Raw genomic sequence first — 24569 nt, forward strand, 5'->3', positions numbered from 1 at the left:
GTTCTCAACTTTTCAATGAGGGAGACTGAGGAAATGTTATTTTAAGAATTTTTCACAAGTCATTGGAACTGTCTTTGTGGAAAAAACATATCAGACACAATTTTTTATTCCAAGCAGAGTGTTTTATTCATCTTCAAAAAAAAATTAACTAATAAAATGTAAATGTAATCCACATCTGTTGTTTTTTAAGCAACATTTTTTTTCCCTTTTTTTTTGTTTTCCCTTATTTTTGTGGAATGTGTGATTTTTTAACCATATTAATGAACTTGACTTCACATGCTTTTGTGATTTCTTCATGTTTTAGGTGTTTACATTATTTTGTCTACCCCTGTACCCCAGCCAAACGGCCAAACAAGGTAATGCTTAAATATCCCACTTCCTGAACCCACCCCAGTGATGACTCGAAGGCTGCAGCTCTGCAAACACTTTTGCTATTATTTATTGTGTGAGATGTGACAGCTCCTTTATGCAGATCACCATGTTTGTCCTACAGTTGTTCTGTGGAAGGTTCATAATTATGCAGCAGCACTTCCTGATTCACTGACTCATGAGTCATGAATCTAGCTGAGGGCAGCTAAATACAATCAGAGGCGCCCTGTAGGGGGCACTGTTGGTTCTCATGAACGACCCCGTGGCACAACAGGTTGCAGTGCTCTCTACTCTTCTCTTCATTGGATGGACACTAATGATCCATGTGAGTATAGAAGTGCTAAAATAAAAATGTATTGAGTACTGTCAGCCACATTAACCTGAGTTTAGAACCATTTTATGATGACCAGGTAAAAACTCCAAATGTAAAAGTGTGCCTTTCACTTCATTATATGTCACAAACCTCTGGTTCTCAGGGAGCCCTATATACAAAACTGGTCTTCATATTTATTTTAAACAATGTTTTCATGCTCATAATGTTCAAGATGACACTGCAGGGCACCTATGCGTTGGAATTGTGATATACTTGCAGAGTCCCCCGGCTTTACTCTCATTTCTAACATTCAGCCGAAAATGAAAATGTAATTAAACATACTCCTTTCTAATTTGCCGTCAACTTTCTTTTTTTCAAATGAGTTGAGACCCAAAAAAAGCGCAATCCCCCCCCCCCCGGGAATTGGATGGCACAATACTTGCTGACGTGACGCCCGCAAACCCTCTAGTTTGCCAATCGAGCCCGGAGTCCAATCCTCCCCCCCTCTCTCTCTCAGCTTCAGCACTCTCCGGTCCACACACACATACACACACACACGCACACGCACTAAACGCACACGCACACAGTCACAGGGTGCAGAGCGCAGCAGCAACAAGCTCAGGATCCACTTCGCCACCGTGCGCCACTGATCTGTGCACGCTTCTTCATCGCGTGGAAAGTTGGAGGACTATTTGCTGGATACAGCAGCCTCTACACATGTGATTTGTCACATTCAGGTGACTCGGGACCCGCTGCAAAACGCACCACTCTATGAAAAAAAGGAAGAAGAAGAAAAGAAAATAGCTGCGCGTTATGACCTCTCTGTGGAAAAACAGAAATTGTTGAGGACTTTTTTTTTCTTTTTTGGTGCTCTTATCGTTGATGAAAATATTGCAGCTTGGCTTTAATTTGATGCCAACAGCTTATTGGATGATTAGACCGCGGCGCCGTAGGCTACCTCTCGTGTGCAATAAGAGAAATGGTAAGAAGCAAAGAGACAACCTAACACTGCATCCGTTTCACACACTTATTTCAATTTCAAAGACGTTTATGTTGCTTTTTGTAGCCTCCTGATGGACTGTTGTACACTATTTTATTTCCCGAAGCACAGAGAGACACCATTAACGATCAGCACATGTGCCACATATTAGAACATCTTGCGGGTGCGATTGGTGACAGACGGTTTGTTTTTACACCCCCCGAAGCACCTGTTTTATCCTCAGAAATTAACACTCAAGTCAAAACACACTCGGGAAGAATCAGCTCAGCAACCAAGAAGCTTGTGAGAATCTGATTCATGATATCTGCTATAGTAATTAGTCGTTTTTTTTTGGGGGGGGGGGGGGGGGACGAGGCACTTTCCTCTGTTTTCTTCCTTTAGGGTGAAAAGCTACTGTGTGTGCAGGGGGGTTCTGATGATGATGATGATGATGATGATGATCGTTTCCTCATGTCTGTGATGGCAGGTGGTGTCGCACGGAATACAACAGTTTGGTTTCAAATGGAGAAGCGCTCACAGAGGATAAATTGCGTGCGAAGTTGCGAGGCTTTCTGCTGAGGGAGTTATCCAGAGGCTTCCCCTCCCCCGAATAAAGATGAGTCCACGGCGAGATATGGGTCCGTTTCAGTGCGTGGGATTCAGCGCGCTTCTCCTGTGCACAGGTAAGACCCCCCTAGAGAAACCTCAGCTATTATCAATGAGCACTTGTGTTCATATAACTGGAGAAGAATTATGGAAATGAAAGGTAACGGGCATGGCCACATAATAAGATACACTCTGAGTGCATCAACCTTTATTGAGTGATTTTTATTCAGTGTGGAACAATGAAATGCAAATGATTTCCTCTCAGCCAAGAGGACATACACTATATAATTTATGAGACATATAATTAGCTGTAAGCTGTTGTGGCAGAATACAAAATGACTTGTAATATTAACGTGAATGAACTGTGACAGTTGCCTAGAGAGAGAGCGTGTGGGGTTTGGGTGTTGTAGCAGCACTGAAATGGGATGCTGTGTGTGTGTGTGTGTGTGTGTGTGTGTGTGTGTGTGTGTGTGTGTGTGTGTGTGTGTGTGTGTGTGTGTGTGTGTGTGCGCGCGCATGGCACTGCAGAGCACCAGGAATAACAACAGGCTGCAGACACAACCCAGAAAATGAGAAGTATCATCATCTTCTCACTAAGTTGCAGTTCTGCACTTAGATAAACAGATGTGTGTTTGTGCACCTGAGTGCTGAAGTGTATAGGCTATGTGTTATTGTGAGAGCGTGCATGTTTGGGTGTTAGTGTGTGTGTGTGTGTGTGTGTGTGTTTGTGAGTTGTACAGGCCTGTGATTATAAAATGACCATATAGGAAAAACTAAACTGTGTGTTTCCATCATAATTATTTACCTGCCAATCAGAGACATATGTAAAATGTTTTCTCATCGATGTGGACGGACACCTTGCAATGTTGCTTTAATAAAAAACTTAGGAGCTTGCAAATGTCAGTGTACGGGCAGCCTTTCCTTTTTATATGTAAAACTCCCAGACACCAATCAACATCTCTCACTTGGCTGTGGCCACCAGAAGACAGATATTTTGGCATAGACCACAAATTTATGTTCAGATAATGAAGAAATTAGTTTACCGTATTTAGAAAAATTACATATTTATTTCTTGTAGTTTTGTCTATCACTCCATTTGGTTATGACAACATTTCATTGCTTAGATCTGGGGATGCAGCAGTGTCACTAAATCTGGGTCCATTAGCAACAAGAGCAGTCAGATTATCTGACAGTTTGAAAATAAACGCAGTTTAGCCAAACTAAAGCACTTATTTGCAGAGGTGGGTAGAGTAGCTGAACACTGTACTCAAGTAAAAGTACTGTTACTTTTTAATAACAATAAAACTAATCTGTTCTTTGCCTCACGACGTCACTGTGACAACAGGTCCAGGAAACCACTGTGCCAAGTTATCCAGCACATTAGAGCTGCAATGATTAGTTCATTAATCAGTTGATTGACAGAAAATTAATCACCAACTATTTTGATAATCTAGTAATGGTGTTGAGTATTTTTTTGAAAGAAAAATATTTAAAATATTTTAAAATATTTAAATACTCTAGTTCCAGCTTCTTAAAGGTGAATATTTTCAGATTTATCTTTGGGTTCTGGACTGTGCAGTCAGGACAAAACAAACATTTTAGGTTGCTTCTTGGGCTTTGGGAAACAGTGATCAACATTTTTCACTATTTTCTGACATTTAACCATCTAACCATCACCATAATGTCTGTACTCTAGCTTCATTTATATGTATTTCCAAGAACGTCTAACTATCCACTCTTACACACCTCAGATTCAGCAGAACTTCCTTGAGTTGCGTGTGAAACAGTTTTACGGTTGACCATTGCAGTTTTGGGTGGATCCAACTTTCAACTCGCTTGGTGTAGTGGACTCCTTTCTAGTGATATTACCATGTTCCTGAATTAAGTTGCCAAAATATTTTCAAAACTGGAGGGGAAAACTATGAAAAAACCCCCAAAACAAACAAACAAAAAAATGAGTAGTCCCTAAAACTATTGGAAAACAGTTTTCAGACTCTCTTCACCAGGTGAGGCCCAACCCAGAAACATACAGACATAGACCAAAGATTGATTCATATCTCACTGGATCTGGTCAGCCTCTTAATCTTTGTGGGTGAAAGTGTAGAGGAGAGAGCAAGAGAGGGAGAAAAAACCCCCAACAGATTCTATCCTGTCAGTCAGACCCCTGGTGTTCAGAGTCTCAGAGGATATTATAACTCTCAGGTCATCTGATTGCTTTCACCGAGAGGGTCTGGGTTGTCTCGATGAGACACGCGTACTGACAGGCAGATACTGTAGAGGATACCTACACACACTCACACACTGTCAGACTGGCCATCAGACCATTTGGAAATACTCCATATAGCCTGACAGTTTTATTTTTGTTATACAGGACAGATTGGAAGATTGTCATCTCTTAGTCAGAAAGAAAAAGTTTCAGGGGAAAAATTGCATAGTTACCACTTTACAAGAAGTCAAACTTATAAAAGTTGCAGGATGGACTTTACAGTGAAGTAAAAGATGTCTTGTTTCCAGCAGTTAAACTTTTGGAGAGAAAAATATTTGCATATTCATAGATTCTGGGTTTTTCAATGAGGTAAAAGGAATAGATGTCGTTTTAGGGAGGTATTTGAACTTTTTGTGGAAAAACCAGATCAGACATAAATCACGAGTCAAAGCAGAGTATTTTTTATGTGTCTTGGAGGGAATTTTTAATTACTTAGAGTTCTGAAAACACTTTTTCACATTCTTATTCTCTGCTAAATCACCATATAGCATCTACAGTATGGTTAAGGTTGGGTAAAGAAGAACGGTAAAGGTGAACTTTAATTGTTGGTGTGTGATGAGACATGGAGTCCATGTACTGAAAGTCACAATTTCGACATGTCCATCCACCTCCTGACCTCCACTCCCTTACTAATGCATATAGGAAACGAAATGTACCATTTAGTACCATCATGACAACTGAGGAGTGTCTGGATAAAGGATAAGATCAAAGGAGTGTGTATCCTGGTTAGATCACCAGTCCAGAGAGAGTAAAACCTGAAAGCTATAATCCAGTGTATTAAACAGTGGAATCTTTAAATTTTATGGATGATTCTTGAATTAAAAAGAGTCGATGAGCCCCTTTTAACAAATTCCATATGAGCTCCCAGCAAGATTAGCCCTGTTTACTATAAGCTTTGACACAATATCTTAACTAAAGAAGTTTAGTCAATTCAGCTTTATTATCAGCTATCATCATAGTGCTGTCAGAGGCTGTTGAGTCAGGGATGTTTTTCAGTCCTGGTCTGTCTCTGCTAACCAACCAAGTAAATGAACTTCCCCCATTAACCTTTTCACTTTTGTTACCCTAATGAATTTTCTTTCACTTGAGAGGTAATGCTTTTACAGTTCCTGCACCAAGCATTACCTCCCCTGCTTCATTTTCCTTATAATGGTTTCATCATTTTAAAAATCACAAACAATAACCTCATATTGAAGTAAACTAAAAAAAAACAGCATCTAGAACCTTTTTAGAGGCTGAAGTGGATTTCTCAGTAATGAAGTTATTCTGTGGGCTGTTTTACCTCAGTTGCCACAGAGAGTGTTTAACAGGCTAAAGACGAAACAGGTGAAAAAGTGGAGACTGAAAACAGATAATCTCATGCCAACATTAGACGAGAGAAAGACCCCGGAGTGACCCCACTGCACTCACATTAAGGCTGTGAAATGTAAACTGGTGTCTACCTCCTGGAGAGCAACGTCTCATGGGATACTACTTGTTGCCTCTGAGCATCTCTTGGATTAATTCTGTTGGGGGAGGGTGGAGGGGGGTTGCAGGGCTGCTCGCTTCTGGGCAGCGATTCTGCTTAAAGAAACAGCGAGAGCCTATAGATTAAACAGACTTTGTAGAAAGTTCTCATGTGAAAAAATTCTCCCCTTCTCTTCTTCTCTTGTTTTTTTTTTTCGCTTGTTTCCCCTTTAAATGGTTCAAAAGTAATTTCTATGAGCTTTAATGTTCATTACCATAAAACAAGCACTACTTGTTACTGGAGGCCTTGATCAAGAGGCTAAAAATTGAGTCAGTCTCTTAAACATTGCGTGTGTGTTTCCCACAGCTAAACAAAGTGTTTTACTATCCAGGGGCAAAGTCAAAGTTTATCATACTGAAAAGCACAACATTTTGTCTGTAATGCAGTAGCCCTCAAGACAAACATTTAATAATAATTTGCTGAATCTGTGTGCAAAAATGAACTATGACTGAATGAAACGCTGTATTTTGAAGTGATGGATGAAGCTTGGCTTGCCCTGCATGACACTGTATTTTACACCAGGCTCCAGAGAGCAGCAGAAGCAAACACTGCACCAGGGAGCCATATGTCATTATGGGTCATAATGCAGAGACACAAGTCATAAAGTGAAAGGTAATCTAAGGAATATGTTGTAGTACAAATCCAAAATTTGTGCATACTTCACAAAGCCATTATGGTCTTGTAAACAGTAAATTGAATTAGATTTAATTAAAAATCGAACTGAGCAGCTTGTAGTCCTAAGTTTGCACTGGCTGGTTGAATGATAAAGTTAGAGCATTACTGAAGTGGAAAAGGATTTTGTTTCTTTGATATATTACACTCTCTGTCACTCTATTTGACAATTTGAGAAATAACAGCCTGGGGGCTTCTCTAAAATATCCCAGTAGGAACCCAATTAACATAATCCTTAACACTGGTTAACTAAAGTATTGTTACTTACAGGCTCTCCTTAATTCAAGATTGTCCATCTGGATTGATGCAGTAGCACAAATAGTGTTAGCAAATAAATACGTACACATTCAGCAGACACAGTACTACATTAGAATTAATTTGGTGTTTTTTGGCTTGGTCTAAACCTGCCGTGTGGGTTTTTCAGAGCTTTTATAAAAACAACATCTGTGTGCTGCTGCTGTGCTGAAAAAGAGGTTGATGAGCGAGGACTTTGTGAACCAGAAAACAAAAGTAATGAGCTAAAAGAGGCTAAAAGACTACTGAGAACTGAGGGGAGCTGCAGAGTTGGGTGATCTTTTTTTTTTTTTTTCTGTGTTTTTCACTACGATCGACACCTTTCACATTACACACAGTCATTTGATGTACTGTTGATATAAAAATATCAATTACTGAGGCAGTGGAAGAAGTGGGAAAAGCTTGGGATGACTGAACAGCCACTGAACTACAATTTGGAAACGGCTGATTTTAATTGGAGAAGACAATGAGAATATGCCAAGAGGAGTGCTGCACAACAGAGAAATCCCAAACATACTAATCAAGAGCTACTATAATTACACATTACAATTAACATTCCTCTACGAGTTGGGATACAGCTATTAACCCACTATGTTGCTATTGTTTCAGAATATGAGAGTGGATTCTGTTATTCAGATTTCATTACAGAGCACTCATACGGTGGCCTGTTGTCCCTGCAGACCTTATGGAGCCTCCACAACTTATTAAAGTTAGCTGCAGTGTTGCTGAATAAATACACACCAGGAAGCAGCAGATGGACCTGGTGGTGGGAGGTTGTAGTCATGGGCGTTCAGCAGCAGTGATTGCTCCCTGTAGTTAGCTTAACTTTACTCTTTGTGCATTTGTTTAGCAGCTTGTCCTCACTTCAGGTTTGTCTGCATCCTTCTTTATATATATAAATATTTCTGTACACTTTTGTTCTTTTTTTTGTAAAAGCTGGTATGGTCGGGAAAAAAAACCCTGTCTCCTTGGAATTACATTTTTTAGGAAACATAATTATGAGTTTGTGTATGTGGCAACAAAAGCACTTAAAAGTTATGGGAAGATGAAATGATTTAATTTCAGTTTAATTAACAATATATCCTCATTATTTTGATTTAACAAAAAATGTAATTGAGAGGGCATTACGTTTCTGTCAAAACATATTGGCAGTTGGAAAATAAATTTTAATTAATCAAATGTTGTCTCCCTCGTATGGTCAGGCTAATGTAAAAAGCCTTACCATGGCAACTGTACAGTACTGTATCTTGGTAAGGGAGAAAAAAAACCCCAATATCTGATGTAAAATGAGAAATCGTTTCTGAGTTGTTTATTGCAACATTAATCTTTTCGTAGGAAAGACCTTAAGTGAAGAAAATAATCAGAGAAAAGTTCAATTCTAACACAGGCATACAGTATATGAGCTGTGCCTGGATGACCCAGATAAACAGCTCTTCTTAGGGGTGCTGACACTGAATGCTTTTTTGGCAAAGAAGGATTTTTAATTGATTCAGTGGATTTGAAGCATTTCTGGTCTCCCGCTGATACACCCTTTTTTCCCACCTGGCACACCTTATGTTTTTGGAGAAATGCTCAGAGCACCCAAGCAGAAGTGGGTATTTGTTTTGTTAGATTATGTCTGTAGTAAAGACATAACATTTAGGGAATGGAGGCTGTTTCATCAGCAGAAAATATCATAAACAATATCTGGCTGGAGAGCTGTTATTGAAATGGGTGGTGATGTTTTTTTTTTTCTTTCTTTAGTCAGCTAATAATATTACCTAATGTCATTAGCTGTGCAAGCTAAGTGATTGACAGCAGCTGACTTTACTGTACAAGGACAGTCCAGCCCTGTGCAGAGAATTCAAAATACAGCAATAATGGTCTTTCCAAGCCAACAAAGTGTGTCGAGCATGATTGCTCAGATAGATGTGTTTTTGTTTTGTTTTGTTTTGGGGTTTTTTTTGCAATTATTGATAATTATAATTGGAAAAATACCATTCACGTCTGGTGCTGCTCAGCTCATGAAAATACTGAGGCATACTTTGAGTTAAAACTTTGAATTCAGAAAAGCGTGGGCTTTAGACAGCATGACAAATGAAAGGATTTTACTCCTTAACTATTTCTTCAGTTATAGGACATGGTCATTTGCTTTCCCAGAAATCCATAGGATGTAAGCCACCGGGGGAAAAGAAATGTGCAAAGTGTCATTCTTTTCCCACAGGTTTTGCTTTACTAATAGGATCAAAGACGAAAAGGATGAAATGGAGAATAATCGATATATGACAGCATTAAGATGAAACATTTCCCTGCTTTCTCCTTTCACTGTGGGTGTTTGGAGGATTGGGGAATACAGCGCGCCTAACCATGGCTGGCGCATGAAGATCCGTGCCGATGCACCCCGACACACATAATCACACACAAACGCACGTGTGCAGCATCACTAAAGCTTTTGTGACACGTTGTAGCAGCACACTGTAAACACACATACACACACAGTCTGATCTCCTTGGGCAAACAACTTCACAGCCATCCAACTGGGAAAGGATCGCACTCTGCGGGAGGTCTGGAGACAATTAGCATAACTAACAGAACACTCAGCGCTCACCCAGTGAATCAGAAGGAAATGAAAGAACCTACGCAATCAGAGCAGAGAGAAAATGTTAACAGAATTTTTGTCACTTCCTCTATGAAAGATAGACACAGATCACATATTTATCTCGCTTCACCGGCTTAGGTCCCACAAGACTTTGGAGGTATAGTACATGCTCTCCTCTCTTCCAAGTCTGTCACTTGGGCTTCAACCCCCTGCTGAGGTGGCCTCGCACTGCATCACTTTATGGAAAAAGGAGAAGTTTTGCAATAAGTTGTCAGAGAGAGACAATAACCTTTTCCTTTTCTTGTATTTTTGAAGAGAGTTATGTCACTTTTTGTGCAGATACTGCAGGTACCAAGGAAGAGACGATGACAAAAGTAATAGGAGATTGTTCTGGTATTGCTGTTATCTGTCCAGGTCAGAGCAGCAAGCTATTGCCTCAGTGTTTTTTGGGTCCAGCAGGGGAATCTGATTGATAACAGTGGAAATAGTCCTGATGGGCGGCACTGTCATGAAGTCTTTTTCTTGTTTCTGTAAGTCCCCAAAGCCACAGCATTTCTCAGTCTGTCTATATCTATCTGTCTCTTCTTTGCCTGGTTTAGCTGAATGTCTGACTCTGCTTAAAAGCTGTTTCTCATTGATTGATTTAGCACCCGGTTCATCAGATGTTAAGAGATGAGAAAATAACCACTCGAAAAGTTCAGCACAACAACAGCAAAAGAGAAGAAGAAAAAAAAAAACTCCCCACACAGACAGGTGAATTTTAATTTCAAACTTGATGGACACTTCAGAATTGAAACCTGAGGGGAAGCTATTCCACACCTTTAGGAATGTGGCTCCCAAACCAAGACTCAATTCCCTTACCAATTTTCAGCAACACTGCCTCAAGAGAGGTAAACATTGCTGAGGGCTCCAGCCAATAAAAAAATGTATTAGCAATAGGGCTTCCATCTTCCAAAACCTATATCCATATAGGTGTTAATACTTTCACGCAGCAAGCCAAGTGAGGCTCAGAACACTTCAACCATAGTGATAAATAGATTGGAATAGTGTCAGCACTTTTCAAACTAAATAATTATGTAATATTTGCCTCAGATTACCAGGAATGTGCAGTCATGCATGGAACATCTGATAGGTGAAACAAACTAGAGCACTGACAGTTTGTATTCTATATGTTAATGTGCTAAGTATGCACAGTATGCAGTTGCCTCCAGATGTTTTAACAGTATAACTTTGTGTAAGCACAAAATATAGGGTCAGGCATCGTTTCATATAGTACCAAGGTGTTGTGGATTGCTTTTCAGTGGCTATATGGTTTATTTGGCCCTGTGATACACTGGCCAGGAGAATGAGACACAAATATTGATCGATCTGCTGGCTTCAGGCCAGACCTGAACTCAAAATTGTGAGCAGCCTTAAAAAACTGTTATTTGGTCAATTTCTAGTTAACATTAAATGTGCTGATGGCCAGTTGGTAGGCCCTATTAGGTCAGAAAATTGCAATCTGTGCAGCCGTGCAGCAGATGTCATCACGGAATGAGAAAAATCTGTTTTTAAGCCTCAACAGTTGAGCATTGTGTATGTGTGTGTTTGTGTGTACATTAGCAGTGTTAACATACAAACTCTCAGCCTCTTAATTTTTCGCATAGTTTGCCCAAATATGGCTCTGTAATCAGAAATGTGAATCCTCACATATGGTCTTCTTCATTGTCACCCTCATTTATTCTGCTCCCCCTCCTCTCTCCTCTCCCCACCTACCATCCTCCATCCTCCCCCTCACCTTCATATCGTCATCATCTTTCTTCTTCCCCTTTCATCACCAACAACCTTTCTCCTTCCCCTCTTCATTTACCTCTTTTTCCTCACATGTTCCAGTTTCTTTCATCAAAGAGCAAAGCTGAACAGACAAATAGAGAAATATCATGGGCAAATTTGAGAGGATTTTTACTGGCAGGTTTTTCCCTTCTAACAGTACAATATATAGGAATTCTTGATTACTACCAGCAAAAAATTACATCATATTAGGATCTCCATGCAATACGTTTTATATCACTTGGTACAAACAGGAAGGATAAAGAAAATGTTTCCACTAATGGATAAATAATGAGTTATTTAATAATGTACTTGTCATTTAAAGGGGACTCATATTTCAGTCATATATATAATGTTACAATGTTCATATTAAACATGGCCAAAGTGTTAAAATAATGAGGTAAATGTATAGAAGTAATCCCTGTGAGCAAAAAGCACCGGCTTCAGACTGCTCTGAACGCTCAGTTTCCAACGTTTTTTTTCTACTTCCAGCCTGAGCTGACGTCAACTCATGACGGATTTCTTTATATCGTCATCTGCTCCACACACAGCGCACAAGTTCACCGCTCCGCTCCGATAACATTATGGCATTTTTCCAATGTTTTGGGGGTAGTCACGCCGAGCCATGACTCAAGTCATGAGTTGAGCTGGCACCCTGTGAGTGTTTTTCCATTACACAGCATGGCTAAATAAATAAGTTGTTTACCTGTTGGAGGTGTGCTGGTCGTCTGCAGCCCTTCATCAAACATCTCACTGTGGCAGTTTCTGCTCGGCTGATTCTCTCTGATCCACTGAACAAATAGCTCCAAATATGCCCATATCTTCTTATTATTATTATTGGTTTTTAGTGGCAGTTGGCATCCATCCATCACCATCTACTGGATTTAAACTAAAATTTAAACTGACTAAATAAAATAGTCATTTTATTTCTCACCCATTTCCCACTCTGCTATAATTTTTTAGATGTTTTCAGAGAAACTAAAAGCTTCTCTCAGCAGCTGCTGCACACCTTCTCCAGAAACCCCCACAGCAACCAGAAATCTCCTTGCTGTATCTACAATTATGTCAATTTTCTCAGATTTTCTTTCTACTTCAGCAGCACTGTTAATTACCATTGCCAAAAAGGCCAGAAACCTCACCTGATCCTTATAAAACAAAACTTGTCATGTTTTCTAGCTGATTTTTCCTCCTTAGCTTCTTGTCTCACATCACAATATTTCTTACTTACTTCCTCATGCTTAAGTCTCTACGTAGATGTAACCCTGATTATTTCTGCCTCCGTCACTCTCTTTGGATATTTAGCCTCCCATGCTACATGATTGCCTTTGCAGAGAAGACACTCTGGAGCTTTCTCACAGCCTCCTTCACAATCATTCTCCCCACATTTACCACATGTGGCAAAATCACTCCTAAATACAAACAATGACCAAACTTCCAACAATTCTTACACTGCAAAGGTTTGGGAACATACTGCCATACTGGGTACAACACGTGATCCAAGAACACTCTATCAGGCGAGTACTCCAAATCAAAATGAAGCATAACAGATTTAGTTTTATACTTTTTCATTAACTACTTCGTCCAACCTCTTCATTCTATTGATGTCACCCCTTTACACTCTTTAAATCTCCTTGCATCCACTTTATGTGAGACTCCATCAACAACACCTTTTATTGGAGCTTCCTTGCTAAGCGGAAAACATGCCACTGGGTACATATCCATCCCAGAACCCACCAAGATTTTCAAGGCTTTTTCCATCTATATCTTTGAAATACACACAACAACTATCAAGCCGGATTGTTTCCTGTCGATCAGTTTAACTTCGCACACTTCATTCTTAATCCATCTTGCCACAGTGTGCTTTTCTGACAAAGCTCCACATCCAGCACCTTCTTTCGAAACCCAAATCTTCATTCCAACCATGTAGGTTTCTTTTTCATGTTCACTCTCACTATGACTCAGTGAATCACCTTTCTTTTTCTTTCTCTTCGCCGAGGCTCTCCCACTTTTAACTTCAAAATTCTCATCTTCCATTTCCCCTTGTTACCTTTCCATTTTCCAACTCCATCCCTCCATTACTGTTCTCTTGGCCATCTCCATATCTTGTTGTGTTGACCATTTTTTAGTCCTAGCAAAGCTCTGCTAATTCAGTTAGGAACACATTTAATTTCCTGTAAATTCTTCACAATAAAGTCGCCCATTATTTATTCATTTAAAAGCTTTTAATATGAAGTGGCAAAAGCAGGAAATGTTGGTTTTTCATCAGCAGTACCATGACTCTGATACAGCTGCCCCTCAGCAGGCTTCCAAAAAGCTGGCCAATCAGAACAGAGTGGGTTCATTGGGAGGGAGGCCTTAAAGAGACAGGAGATAAGACTGCCTGTTAAGAGACAGAGGCTGAACTGAGGGGTTGTATCAAAGGCCACTATAAGATAAATAAGGAGTTTTTTGAACTGTGAATCATGCAAAGTTACTTTAGTGGAGTCCCAGAATAAAAATATAGAGCTGGTAATGAGCACAATAGGTCCCCTTTAAATACATGGAATGATGCTCTTTTAATCATTTCTAGTATAGAAGTTCAGTTGTTCTGTGTTATATGGTATGGTATATGGTAACATAATATCACAAAAAAGTAAAAGTTCAACACAAAAACTACCCCAAGCCTGTTGCCACCAGTTACTTGTTTCATACTCTTGGCCCATAAATGTTATGATCTGTTTCAGCTATGCTGTAAATATAGTTTCCCTCATTTTATCACCCCCACAATGCAGTTGACAACAAGGCATTGGCCTGCAGAATCTGCTGACCCATATGTCATGCTTTATTCCTGTTATCCATGATAAGATCCTTTATCCACATCTCCACTGTGTCCATTGCATCTTCCACTCTGTCTCCATGAACTCATTACTTTTACTCTTCCGCCATCTCCATGGCCTTTCTTCTCTTTAGAATTTAATTATCACGGGTAACCAGACCTACCAATGTGCATTCTCACCTGCATCAATCTAAATAGAAGAGGAATGACCAATCCACTGCCTGCTCGGCCTGGTTGCACAGACCCGACTAAGAGACAAAATGAAGAAGGCAGGGCTTGTTGCGCTGAGCTCCGATTTTGCAATTTCCTTCCATACCTGCCTCCTGTGTTGGGCTGCTGAGTTATACATGAAGAACTAAATCTCTGCCTCAATTTTTAGAGCTTTTGCTTCATCCTGTTCCAACATTTGTCAACACACAGGAGATTTGAAGGCTTTGGAAAACTGGTTGATCAGATTACCCCAAATATCTGATCACTTTTAGGCCATAATGTGTATTTTCAGTGCTTTTAATCTAAGCTTAGCATGTGCCTGCACCCTATCTAAGGCAATAACAGTGATTTTATTATGTCTCTTATTTAGTCATCCTCTCCCTTTTTCCCATATGAGCAATATACTGTGCTGCTCCTAGCATGCCCAGGGCCAGAACTGGGCCCAGTGCCTCATTAATAGAGGATAAATCAGCTCTTAAAAGGTCCATATAGGGGGGGAGCCGAAATGTATCCAAAGCCGAAGGATTTAAACAGAGACATGAAATCCCCTTTGTTTCGCTGTGGGCTTGGAGCTGAGTGAGTGAGCCTTGTGTGGGCTCTTGGTACCGGTCTGGGGCCTCTTGGGTGCCAGTATTTTCCAGCAGGTAATTGGGCGTCTCTGAGCCAGTATATATGTGTGTGTGTGTGTGTGTGTGTGTGTGTGTGTGTGTGTGTGTGTGTGTGTGTGTGTGTGTGTGTGTGTGTGTGTGTGTGTGTGTGTGTGTGTGTGTAATCTCCATGAATACAGTGTTTCAGGCTGTAGTGAGGATACATGCCCTTCACTACACTCTAACCAAAGTAGGTATGAAGGGACACATGCCACTTTTATTTAAGGTAACTGATGAGGTAGACAGCTGGACTGATGTGGTCCACTCATGTCTTAAACCTCACAGCCTGAGGTGTGATTTCTATCTGCACTTTAATTTTCTTTAGTTTGTCATCCTTCTGGTTTGGTCCCCATGTGGGTTTCCTTGATGTCTTCCCAGGAGGGTAACTGACTGATATTGATTTTAAATAATTTAATATAAAAATAGGTTGGGGATATATCATTGTCCCCCCCTCCCCCCCAATGCTTTATAGAACAGAATATAAAATATGCCAAGCTCATTTTCACTTGACAACTCGCCAGCTCTCTAATTGTTAAGGTCATGAGATTTTTTTGGACCAAAAAACGAAAAAGAAAGTCTCAGGAGCCAGAAAATGTTGAGAAATCCTGTGATATATTGTCGTGCAGTGAAGAAGAACTGACAGAACAGCATGCTACATGTTTGTCCTTGTATTGCAATGCAATCTTTGTTCTATATCGTGCATGCCAGGATGCAGAATCAGATAGCTTTTCTTTATGCAGTGACTGCCTGTCCGGCACAGTTATCTGCAACAGCAGATGTGTAGCCTTTGTTTAAACCACAACAGTTGGTTAGTAAAGACAGATATCACTGAGTCAATGTCAGACACATATAGTTTGGGGTACATTTTAAAGGTTGTAAATTGTGTGTGTGTGGTGGTTGTGTGGTAGGATTGTTAAAAAGCATATAAAGCCAGGTTGCAAAGATTATTTTCATAACTGATTAAGCTGTTGATTATTTTTGTGAATAATCAATTCATCATTTAGTTGTCGACAGTTTTAAGACCTCAGATAGTAGAATAGTGAATAGTGAAAACCTTAAAACCTTAAATTTAAGAATCTAAAATTAGCAAGTGGTTGGCATTTCTCCTTGATAAATGACCTGCTGAAAAGAAGTTGATAAATGTTCTGTTGACAGAATGAGTAATTAACTACTACTAACACCACTACCTCCAATATAGAGTAATTTCTCAAGTCAGTTTTAAAACAATAGTCAGGTGACCATATGTACATTGCTGTAATGATCCCTCTGTTCATACAGGCCATTAAAAGACCCACTCCTAACATGTTTCAAAAGGAACAGATGGGGGATAAAATGTCCTCTTTGCATTTCCCCATACATTGTTTGCGTTGTGAGCTGCAGTGGATGGATAGTAACACAAATAGTAAATTTTGTACGAAGAAGACCTTGATTTGGAAGATATCCACTTGACTCAAACTGCTAAAGCCTCATATTTAGATAGGTTTAATTACATTTTTGCACAGAAAGAGGACTGTGCACTTCCATTGCAGGAAGAGATCTCTTAATGGCCAATATGAACTGCAGGAATAATTGCAGCACGCAAAAACAATTTTAATGTACACATGTTCAGCTGACTATAGTCAGACTTGAAAAACTGCAAACTTCTCCTTTTTATAAAACAGATGGGCATGCTAGCAACTCTGTGAGGCTGTACACTTGTTCTAAAAAAAACTGTTAGTACTGAAACTGAAATTTAGACCTGATGGTGGTTCTAGACAAAAAGTCAGGGGATCTTCAAAGTCATTAGGATTCATCCTCGGGGGAACATGAATTTCTGCACCAAAATATGTGCCAATCCATCCAACAGATGTTGAGATATTTAACTGAATAAATGAAAAATTTGACCTGTTGGTGGCACTAAATGCAAAGTTGTTGTATCCCCAAAGTCATTTTGATTCATCATCTGGGAACGATGAATGTCTGAACAAAATTTCATGGCAATCTATCTAATAGTTGATGAGATATTTAAGTCTGGAGCAAAGCGGTGGACCGACAGACAGATTGACCAAAAGACCAACATTGGCTTCCATAGAGCTATGCCACTAACATGGCTAAAATGTACTATATGTATAGTATGTGGACTATGAATTAGTGGCAAAGGGTGTTTATAGCCTGGAGCACAGTGAGGACACAAACATTTGCAAATCTTTAAAAGCCAACATTTATATTGAGAAAATGACTTGAGGAATTCTCCTTGTTGTTGCTGTTCAGATAGTAAAGTACAAAAAAATGTTATTCAGGTGAAATAAAAAGGAACTGGAGCTTAAAAACAATAGTTATAGATAAAAATTGAAGGAGTCAGAAAGTAAAAAAAAAACAACAAATTGAATCAGCCTGGCAAAAACAAAACACAGATTACCTTTCATCATAGTGAGGAACCCTGCTATTCAAAAATTGTACCTTTCAGGTCTTGCATCAAACACTTTCACTCTCTGTAGTATATTATTTTGTCTACTTGCCTTCAAAACATGTTTGCTTTGCTTGTCTACAGTGTGAGTGTGAGTAAGCACTGCAAACATTTATCTTGCCATTCTTAGGTTGGATTTCCTCTTAAGCCAGGATATACCTCCAATCTGTAAAGCTAATTATTACCACTTCCATCCTGATGTCGTACAGGGAAGAGGTTCTTTCATATGTAGATTTGATTAAATTATGCCATGGTGAGCTCATTAGATTGGATTTACATTTAAAAATGTTTTTGTGCTCCGTCCAGCCCCCCTCACCCCCCCGCCTCCTCACGATTCCGAGTGCTGCAATCACAGGATTCTGATGACCTGACATTTCCTGGCCAGCTTTCCACCGCCGCAGCACTGCATGCTCACAAAGTCGTGTCTCCTCATCAAAGCTAGGAAACGGCACCATGCTGCTTTTAAATTCATGGTTCATTTTGCTATATTAAACACTCTCATGGTTTTGTAATGGGTCTAGCTGGTTAATTAAGTGGGTTAGAAAGCAGATCAAAGGGTCCTGCTAGATACAATCAGTATTTTGGACCATATCGGCTGTGTAGAGTACAGACACCAAATTTGTGTCAGTCAGTCAGGAGTGCGACGCTTTGCTCATCCTGTGTTCTGTCAGGCTTTAATTTTTGAGGAAATCCTCTGTTTGTTTGTTTTTACAGAACAGTAACTAATAAATAACTCTTTCTCTCTGAAATTTCAACCTTAACCAGGGGTCTTTACTTTTTCATTGAAAACCATGTGATGAAACACAATTTATATTTGTTGAAGTTGTTTTGCTTAAGGATTTGAGCTGGCCTGTCTACTGATAAATCTGCAGTATGACTGACTGTTTTAGGTTAACTTGTTTAAAGAAAGCAGTGGATCTAATCGAGAGAAAAAGAAAAAAAAATTAGAGATGTAGCCATCAATCATAAACCCCCGTTTTTCCAGCTGTCAAATTACCTCTGCACCATCATGCCACCCCCGACTGAAATTTTATCGAAAAAGAACACTTTATCTTTCCAGCTGGAATAAGAACACTTTATCTTTCCAGCTGTCAGAGTGATGATCGGCTAGTTGACTATGACGTTAGCGCTACGGTATGCCCATTAAGTTTCACCGCTCAACATTTAGGGACGAATAAGCTGCTGCACACCCAGCAGTGCATACAGCACGCAAACCATAGAGGATAAGGTATGTGCATGAGTATTAACATCATAAATTGCTGCTGTATTTCCATTTGCTCACAGCTGCTTTTTTTTTTTTTTTTTTTCATAATGATTTTCCCCCTTTTTTGGCTGATGTGATATTACACACGAGAATAATAGTGGTAGAATAAAAGGAAGGATTGAGGGCTTATCTGGCTCTGCAGGTGTGGTATTACAGCCTTCTCAATGGGAATCAGACTTGTGGTGTGAAGTATAAGCTCCTGCACTGCGCAGAGCATTCTGTACATAATCCCAGTGCACTTTCCCATAACTGGTAGCTGGGACAAAGTGAAGGGCACACAGTCTTTTGGCAGCATGACACTGACAAGCGGCCACTGAGAGAAGGGGGTTGGAAGGGGTGGGAGGGGGGCACGAGTCCTTGTCGGGCTTTGTGAGGTTTGTGATGCTGCCGTGGCTCAGCGCTGCCAGGGAGAAATCTTCTCCAATCCGTCGTAAAGGCTGCTCCTCTTTCCCTTTCATTGTTAAATAACACACACAAAAGAGAAAAAGAAACACACAAATGATAGGCTGATAATGTTATTAGAGAAGAAAAGGCTAAAGAAGACTCATTTTACTGTACTGAGAAATGGGTTCAATGTGACCGAAACTAATATCTCACTAAATATAGCATTATCTTATCAAATAAGCTCATTATATATTATTAGTGATGTAATACATTTAGATGGATCATCCTTCAAAGCAGTGCAGGAAAGGAAAGTGAAATGAATCTTTTTTTTTTTTTTTTTTTTTACTATGTAACCAATCTACTTTTGTGCTGCACAGTGTTTGGCTCAGCTAATCAAAAATCAGTCCTGTGTTATGTACCCATCTATTTTCATTCTACATTGTGGTGAAATGAGACAGTGGATCTGGACCACTGAATATTCAGCGAGTCTTTGTAGACTAATTATTATGTGTGTCTTCATAAACTTGGGGACTGCATGCGGTGACTGAATAAGGCAGAGCAGAAAATAAATTGATTTCTTGCTTTGATGTAGCTGTGTTGTGTGCATAAGTGTCTGATGAGGGGCTGCGTGAAATAAAGAAATCTTATTCTTTATTTCTTTTGTATGATAATTCGGGGCAGCTACAGTACATCGCATGGTGCCGAATCCCTGTCTCAGCACAAGGATTGCAGAAAAGCTATTCTGGGCTGTGGCAAAATTAATGGAACATTTTATTGGTGCAGGTCATGTTTGTGGTGTTGCGGCATTGTAATGAAGAAGAATGTTCAGGAATGTTGAGGAGGTGGAACACTAAAATGCCCCCGGCAGGCTCTGCTCGCTATTGAATGGGAAATAAGTCCATCATGGGGAAAGCTTGCTCAAAACAAGTAATGATTAATGTGAGTTTGGATTTGTTTGCACACATGTTTGCTGATGGAGTTTGTGTAATATGTGCATACAAATACACAAACATCAGGATATGTGCATACATATACACTCATATGAACAAATGTTAAAGTTATTCAAGCATTCAGGCACATCGCCCACATTTATGCGCACACACACACACTCTTATATATACATAAAGGTTGGCCACAATAATAGGTGCCAAATGTATAAGTAGTGTGGAAAATGGGTCTGTACAAAAATTGCTTTCAATTGTGCCTTAAATCTGTATGTTAAATACTTCACTTGTCTGAATTTTTTTTTCTGCCAGCTAAACTTTTCGATTGAACTTCAATTGAAGTTCATTTTTGAACACCTCTGAGACAAAAAGATGGAATAAACTGCTCGTGTGTGTCCATCGATGTCAATGAGCACAAATTGAAACTTTAAAGTGGGACTGAAAACTTTGAAACTGCTGCATTTAGCAATTTCACCTCAGTAAAGCATCGGCACATTAATTTTGAGACATTAGTGCAATTAATGCAAACAAATGAGACCATTAGATCTCAGCAACCATTCGCTTCTGTTTTGCATTTTAAAAAGCGAGTGAGTAAAAAGTAGGTTTTGTGGAACAAATGAAACTTGCTTGACTTAAAACTAATCATCACACAAGACTGTTCCTGTTTTGTTTAGTCATTAAATAGGCCTTCTTTAATTTCAACAGTCTTTTTTCATGAGCAGCAACCATCAGCCAGTCATAATAAAGTAGAGGTTAATTACTTGTGCCAAATGCACAAGTAAATAGTAGTAGTAAAGAAGGGTGAAGTGAAATGATCAGCCGGTGTTGGATGATGTCTAATACCCCTTTTAGACCAAGGTAGTTCGAGGGCTGGTGCCAGTGCCTAATCTTGAAGCAGTTCTTGGCGTTTCGACAGCAAAAGAGCTGGATCTCGGCCAGGAAAACTGGTTCCAGAGTAAAACTAAATCTCCAACATTGGGGTGGAGATTTTGAGCCAGGCTAAAAGCTGTAAATATGTCTCTTCATTAAATTTTAATATTTTTTCAGGCGAGAAAGTAACCATTTACATTCCCAATATGTGGTCAGTTTATTCAAATAATGCCTGTTTGGAAATTTGCTGACTATGTTTTCAGGGATGTGAGGAGCTGCCCGAGTTAGTCACAGTCATGTGTCTGCATCACATCCATCTTTTGCACAGATTACATTAATAAATAACTCTTATTGGCTTTTTTCTCGCAAAGCTTTTATTGCACTTGCAGTAACGTACAAGTGTAGTTGTTGCTATCTGTCTCTTCTCTGATCCGCTCCGTGTGTGTGGAGCCGGAGGGGCTGAGCCCCGCCCTCAGTGAAACACAGAGCAGAGGAGAGAAACAGCGCAACCATAAATGACAGTAAAAAGCAGTAAAGACTCTCACACTGAGCTGAAATGAAACAAGTGCACATAAATTAGGTAAATAACATGAATAAACATAGTATCACAATAACACATAGTGGCACAACAAACTGCATAGATCATATGTAGTTGTTGTGCTTGAAGTTTTTCTTGTCTTGAAGTTCTTCTTTTTTTCTGTTTTATGGCAGGTGTTTTATGGCAGGTGTTTTATGGCAGGTGTTTTATGGCAGGTGTTTTATGGCAGGCGTTATGGTGCATTACTGCCACCTACTATGTTTGAGTTTGGAGTCCTTGAAGTTAGCTTTGCTAGGAAACTGGAGGCGTGTACAGTTACGTAACAACTTGGCTCTCTAGCCTGTGGAAAAGCAAGCTCGTTCTTAGAGGATTTGCTAGTTGAACCAACTGTGGACCAGCACCAGCCCAGTACCAGTACTAGGATCCAGTTGGTGGTAAGGGGGTATAAGATGGATATTTTACTCCAATTAAAATGCCCTGATGAAAACAGGAGCCGCACAAAATGCAGACAAGGCTTCCACTAGCAAACAAATAATAAATATGGACCTGCCAGTAACGTGTTGCTTCTCTGCAGCAAAGAGCAGCTAAAGGCCTTCATTTTAGTCTCACAGTGCACAAAGTAACCCCACTGTCTGTGCAAACATATATATTGCTCCAGGAATACTTTGTGATGGACGTTTCTGGGAAACCTGATGGAAAGGTTGAAGTTATGGGACCACTCACACTCCTGCTCATTACATATGTGACATGACTCAGGATGTGTTGTTTCCACTTGTGGAGCAGGTAAGAGCCGTTCCACATTCTGCATTACATCTAGTTTTTTTTTTTTTTAGCCTTCCCATTCCATTAAAGAGTATTTTACACACACCTCTTTCTGCCTGTCTTTGTCTCAAACCCATGAGGTACATACATCATTTCAATAGAGTAACTGCAGCACACACAGGGTGTATGGAAATATTCAGTATTGTTAATGCTGCTAAAATGTTTGTTGAAGATGTCTGAATCAGAAGACACATCTGAAACTGACTAAAAACAAAAACAACCAAAAACAAATATAATACAGACTAATAAACTGAATCATTCGAACACAATAATAGAAAATGGAGCTACATTATCATTTTGAATTCCATTATTTTCCTAATCAGATCATAATGCACTCACCACAGTATTGTTTTGTTTCACCTTTTGAGGCATTTTGAGTGTCCTTGGCATAAAAAAATGTTTATGAACTCCTGAGAGAAAGGCTACGGTTCTGGCCAGAGTTAAAGTAAAGCCCAAATCGATTTCAAGGCTGTAGTGTTTGCTGTCATCTCCTGGATCTTTGCCCTGTCTCTCCTGTGAATCTTCACTTAACCAACTATAATGTATCAAAAAGAGCAAAAAGTCAGGAAGAATACATCTAAAAATGCCACATATAGCACATTTGAGTCTACAGTATGAAGAGGAATTTACTGATCAGCTATTTCATTATCTGAGGAAACAATAACTTTGTTACACTACTGTCTTAAGGATTTAACTGCCTTTATCTCCCAGGAAAGAAAGAGGAATGACTCTTCTATACAGTAGAATAACTAAAGCTGGAGTGAAGGGGCATCTCCGTGCACTTTAGTTGCTGAGTCAGGTCAGTCTGGTTCACCAGAGGGCATCCAGTCAGGATATGGAGGATGTTCTTATGTTAATGAAGGGATTGTCCACCACCGCTTGTCCGAGCACTTTTTGTTGCTTTGGTGAGTTTGCACAGATGACCACACAATCAAACCAACAACTCAGCACAATACGGCTACTTTGAAGACTCACTTTAGTCAAATACCACTCTTATACATGGTCACATACAGTTCATACAGGGTGAAAATGAGTACTGATTCTGTTTCCAAAAATATGCTGCTCCTTATTCATGTTCCATTTCCTCCTCCTTCCCACATTTGGAGGTGAAGAGGTATGAGGTAGACACAGTGGCTTGAGTCAGGATATACAGTAACTATAGGAGTTCCGATCCAACTTTTCTCTCTCCTTTTCTCTACCAGTGCTTTACTTTTCCCACATTTAAAATCTGCATACCTCACAGCGACTGGAATACTTTTCTGTAGGAAACATGAAACCTACAAATAACTGAGTGGGCCACCTGAATGAACATAACTTATAGTGTAACCTTGAATTTTAAAATGACATCAACAAAAAAACTGTATATAATGATAGACATAACCAGGTGTGATGTGACCGAGAATTGCAGTTTATGGTTGGTGCCATCTTCTCCATTTGGAGCCAGGACCTTCCAAATAAGTGGTGCGGGATCTTGCGTTTCACACTCTGGAAACACTCCCCGCTACTTTGGACCAAAGTGAACGTGAGCTACTTTAGCTAAATTGTGCTAACAGGACAGGTATCATAATCAAGTGACATTAAACTTACCAAAATGTTGCAATGATAGTCTGACTCAGTGCGAGTCCTGGAGCCAGGGGAGAGCAACAGGCGATCAACGCTGCTGTCAATCAACGCTCACATGGCAGATATCAAAGCTACTAGCAAAGTCCTCAAATGTTATAATGGAGCAATAGTTTCCAACATTTTTCCAGCATACTCATTAGAGGGCCTGAATTTAGTGATTGAGACCATAATGACTCATTGAAAACAACATGACTGATACCAATAAGTGAGTTAAGTTAAGTTAGCTTTTTCAGCACAAATCTATAGTAATAACAGCACAATTTTTATGTATAATCTCCTGTGATCCAGTTCAACACTGTCAGGAAGAAGTCATGTAGCGGCATGAGCCAAAAGAATCACAGCAACTGGTTGGCTGAAGGCTGAAAACTGGAGATTGAATACTTGATTAATGAAGTGTTGGAAAGTGTAAAGTGACAGCATTTTAGAGGAAGTTTAGAGGGAATGTTGTAAATCTGTGAAGTTATAAGTTTGAATGTTTTGATATAAGGTGAGCTGTAATGTAAAATGGGAGGAGAAATACCCTGGGCTTAGATATTCAGTTTAAGAGAAGGCTTTTGGCTCTGTTTTGAACTACTCAACACATGACTGACCAAAGTCCAAAAAATGAGCTTTC

The 24569-nt window shown here is 39.7% G+C and overlaps 1 protein-coding gene across 3 annotated transcripts in view; it reads left to right on the forward strand.

The window, feature by feature from the left end:
• Window positions 1-540: 540 nt before the first annotated feature.
• The window catches only part of LOC121885534 (transmembrane protein 132C-like), a 177871-nt gene continuing 153842 nt past the window's right edge, over window positions 541-24569 (forward strand). Inside the window, exons 1-2 of one of the 3 annotated variants that reach the window (XM_042395079.1) lie at window positions 541-694; window positions 2149-2344. In XM_042395079.1, the coding sequence (XP_042251013.1) occupies window positions 2278-2344 (67 nt within the window). In that variant the 5' untranslated portion in view covers window positions 541-694; window positions 2149-2277. Of the gene's footprint in view, window positions 695-1175; window positions 1665-1689; window positions 1965-2148; window positions 2345-24569 lie in introns of those variants that run through there. The other 2 variants (XM_042395077.1, XM_042395078.1) reach the window with 2 other exon arrangements.

The sequence above is a fragment of the Thunnus maccoyii genome, chromosome 19 (assembly GCF_910596095.1).
Source record: "Thunnus maccoyii chromosome 19, fThuMac1.1, whole genome shotgun sequence".
Lineage (NCBI taxonomy): Eukaryota > Metazoa > Chordata > Actinopteri > Scombriformes > Scombridae > Thunnus > Thunnus maccoyii.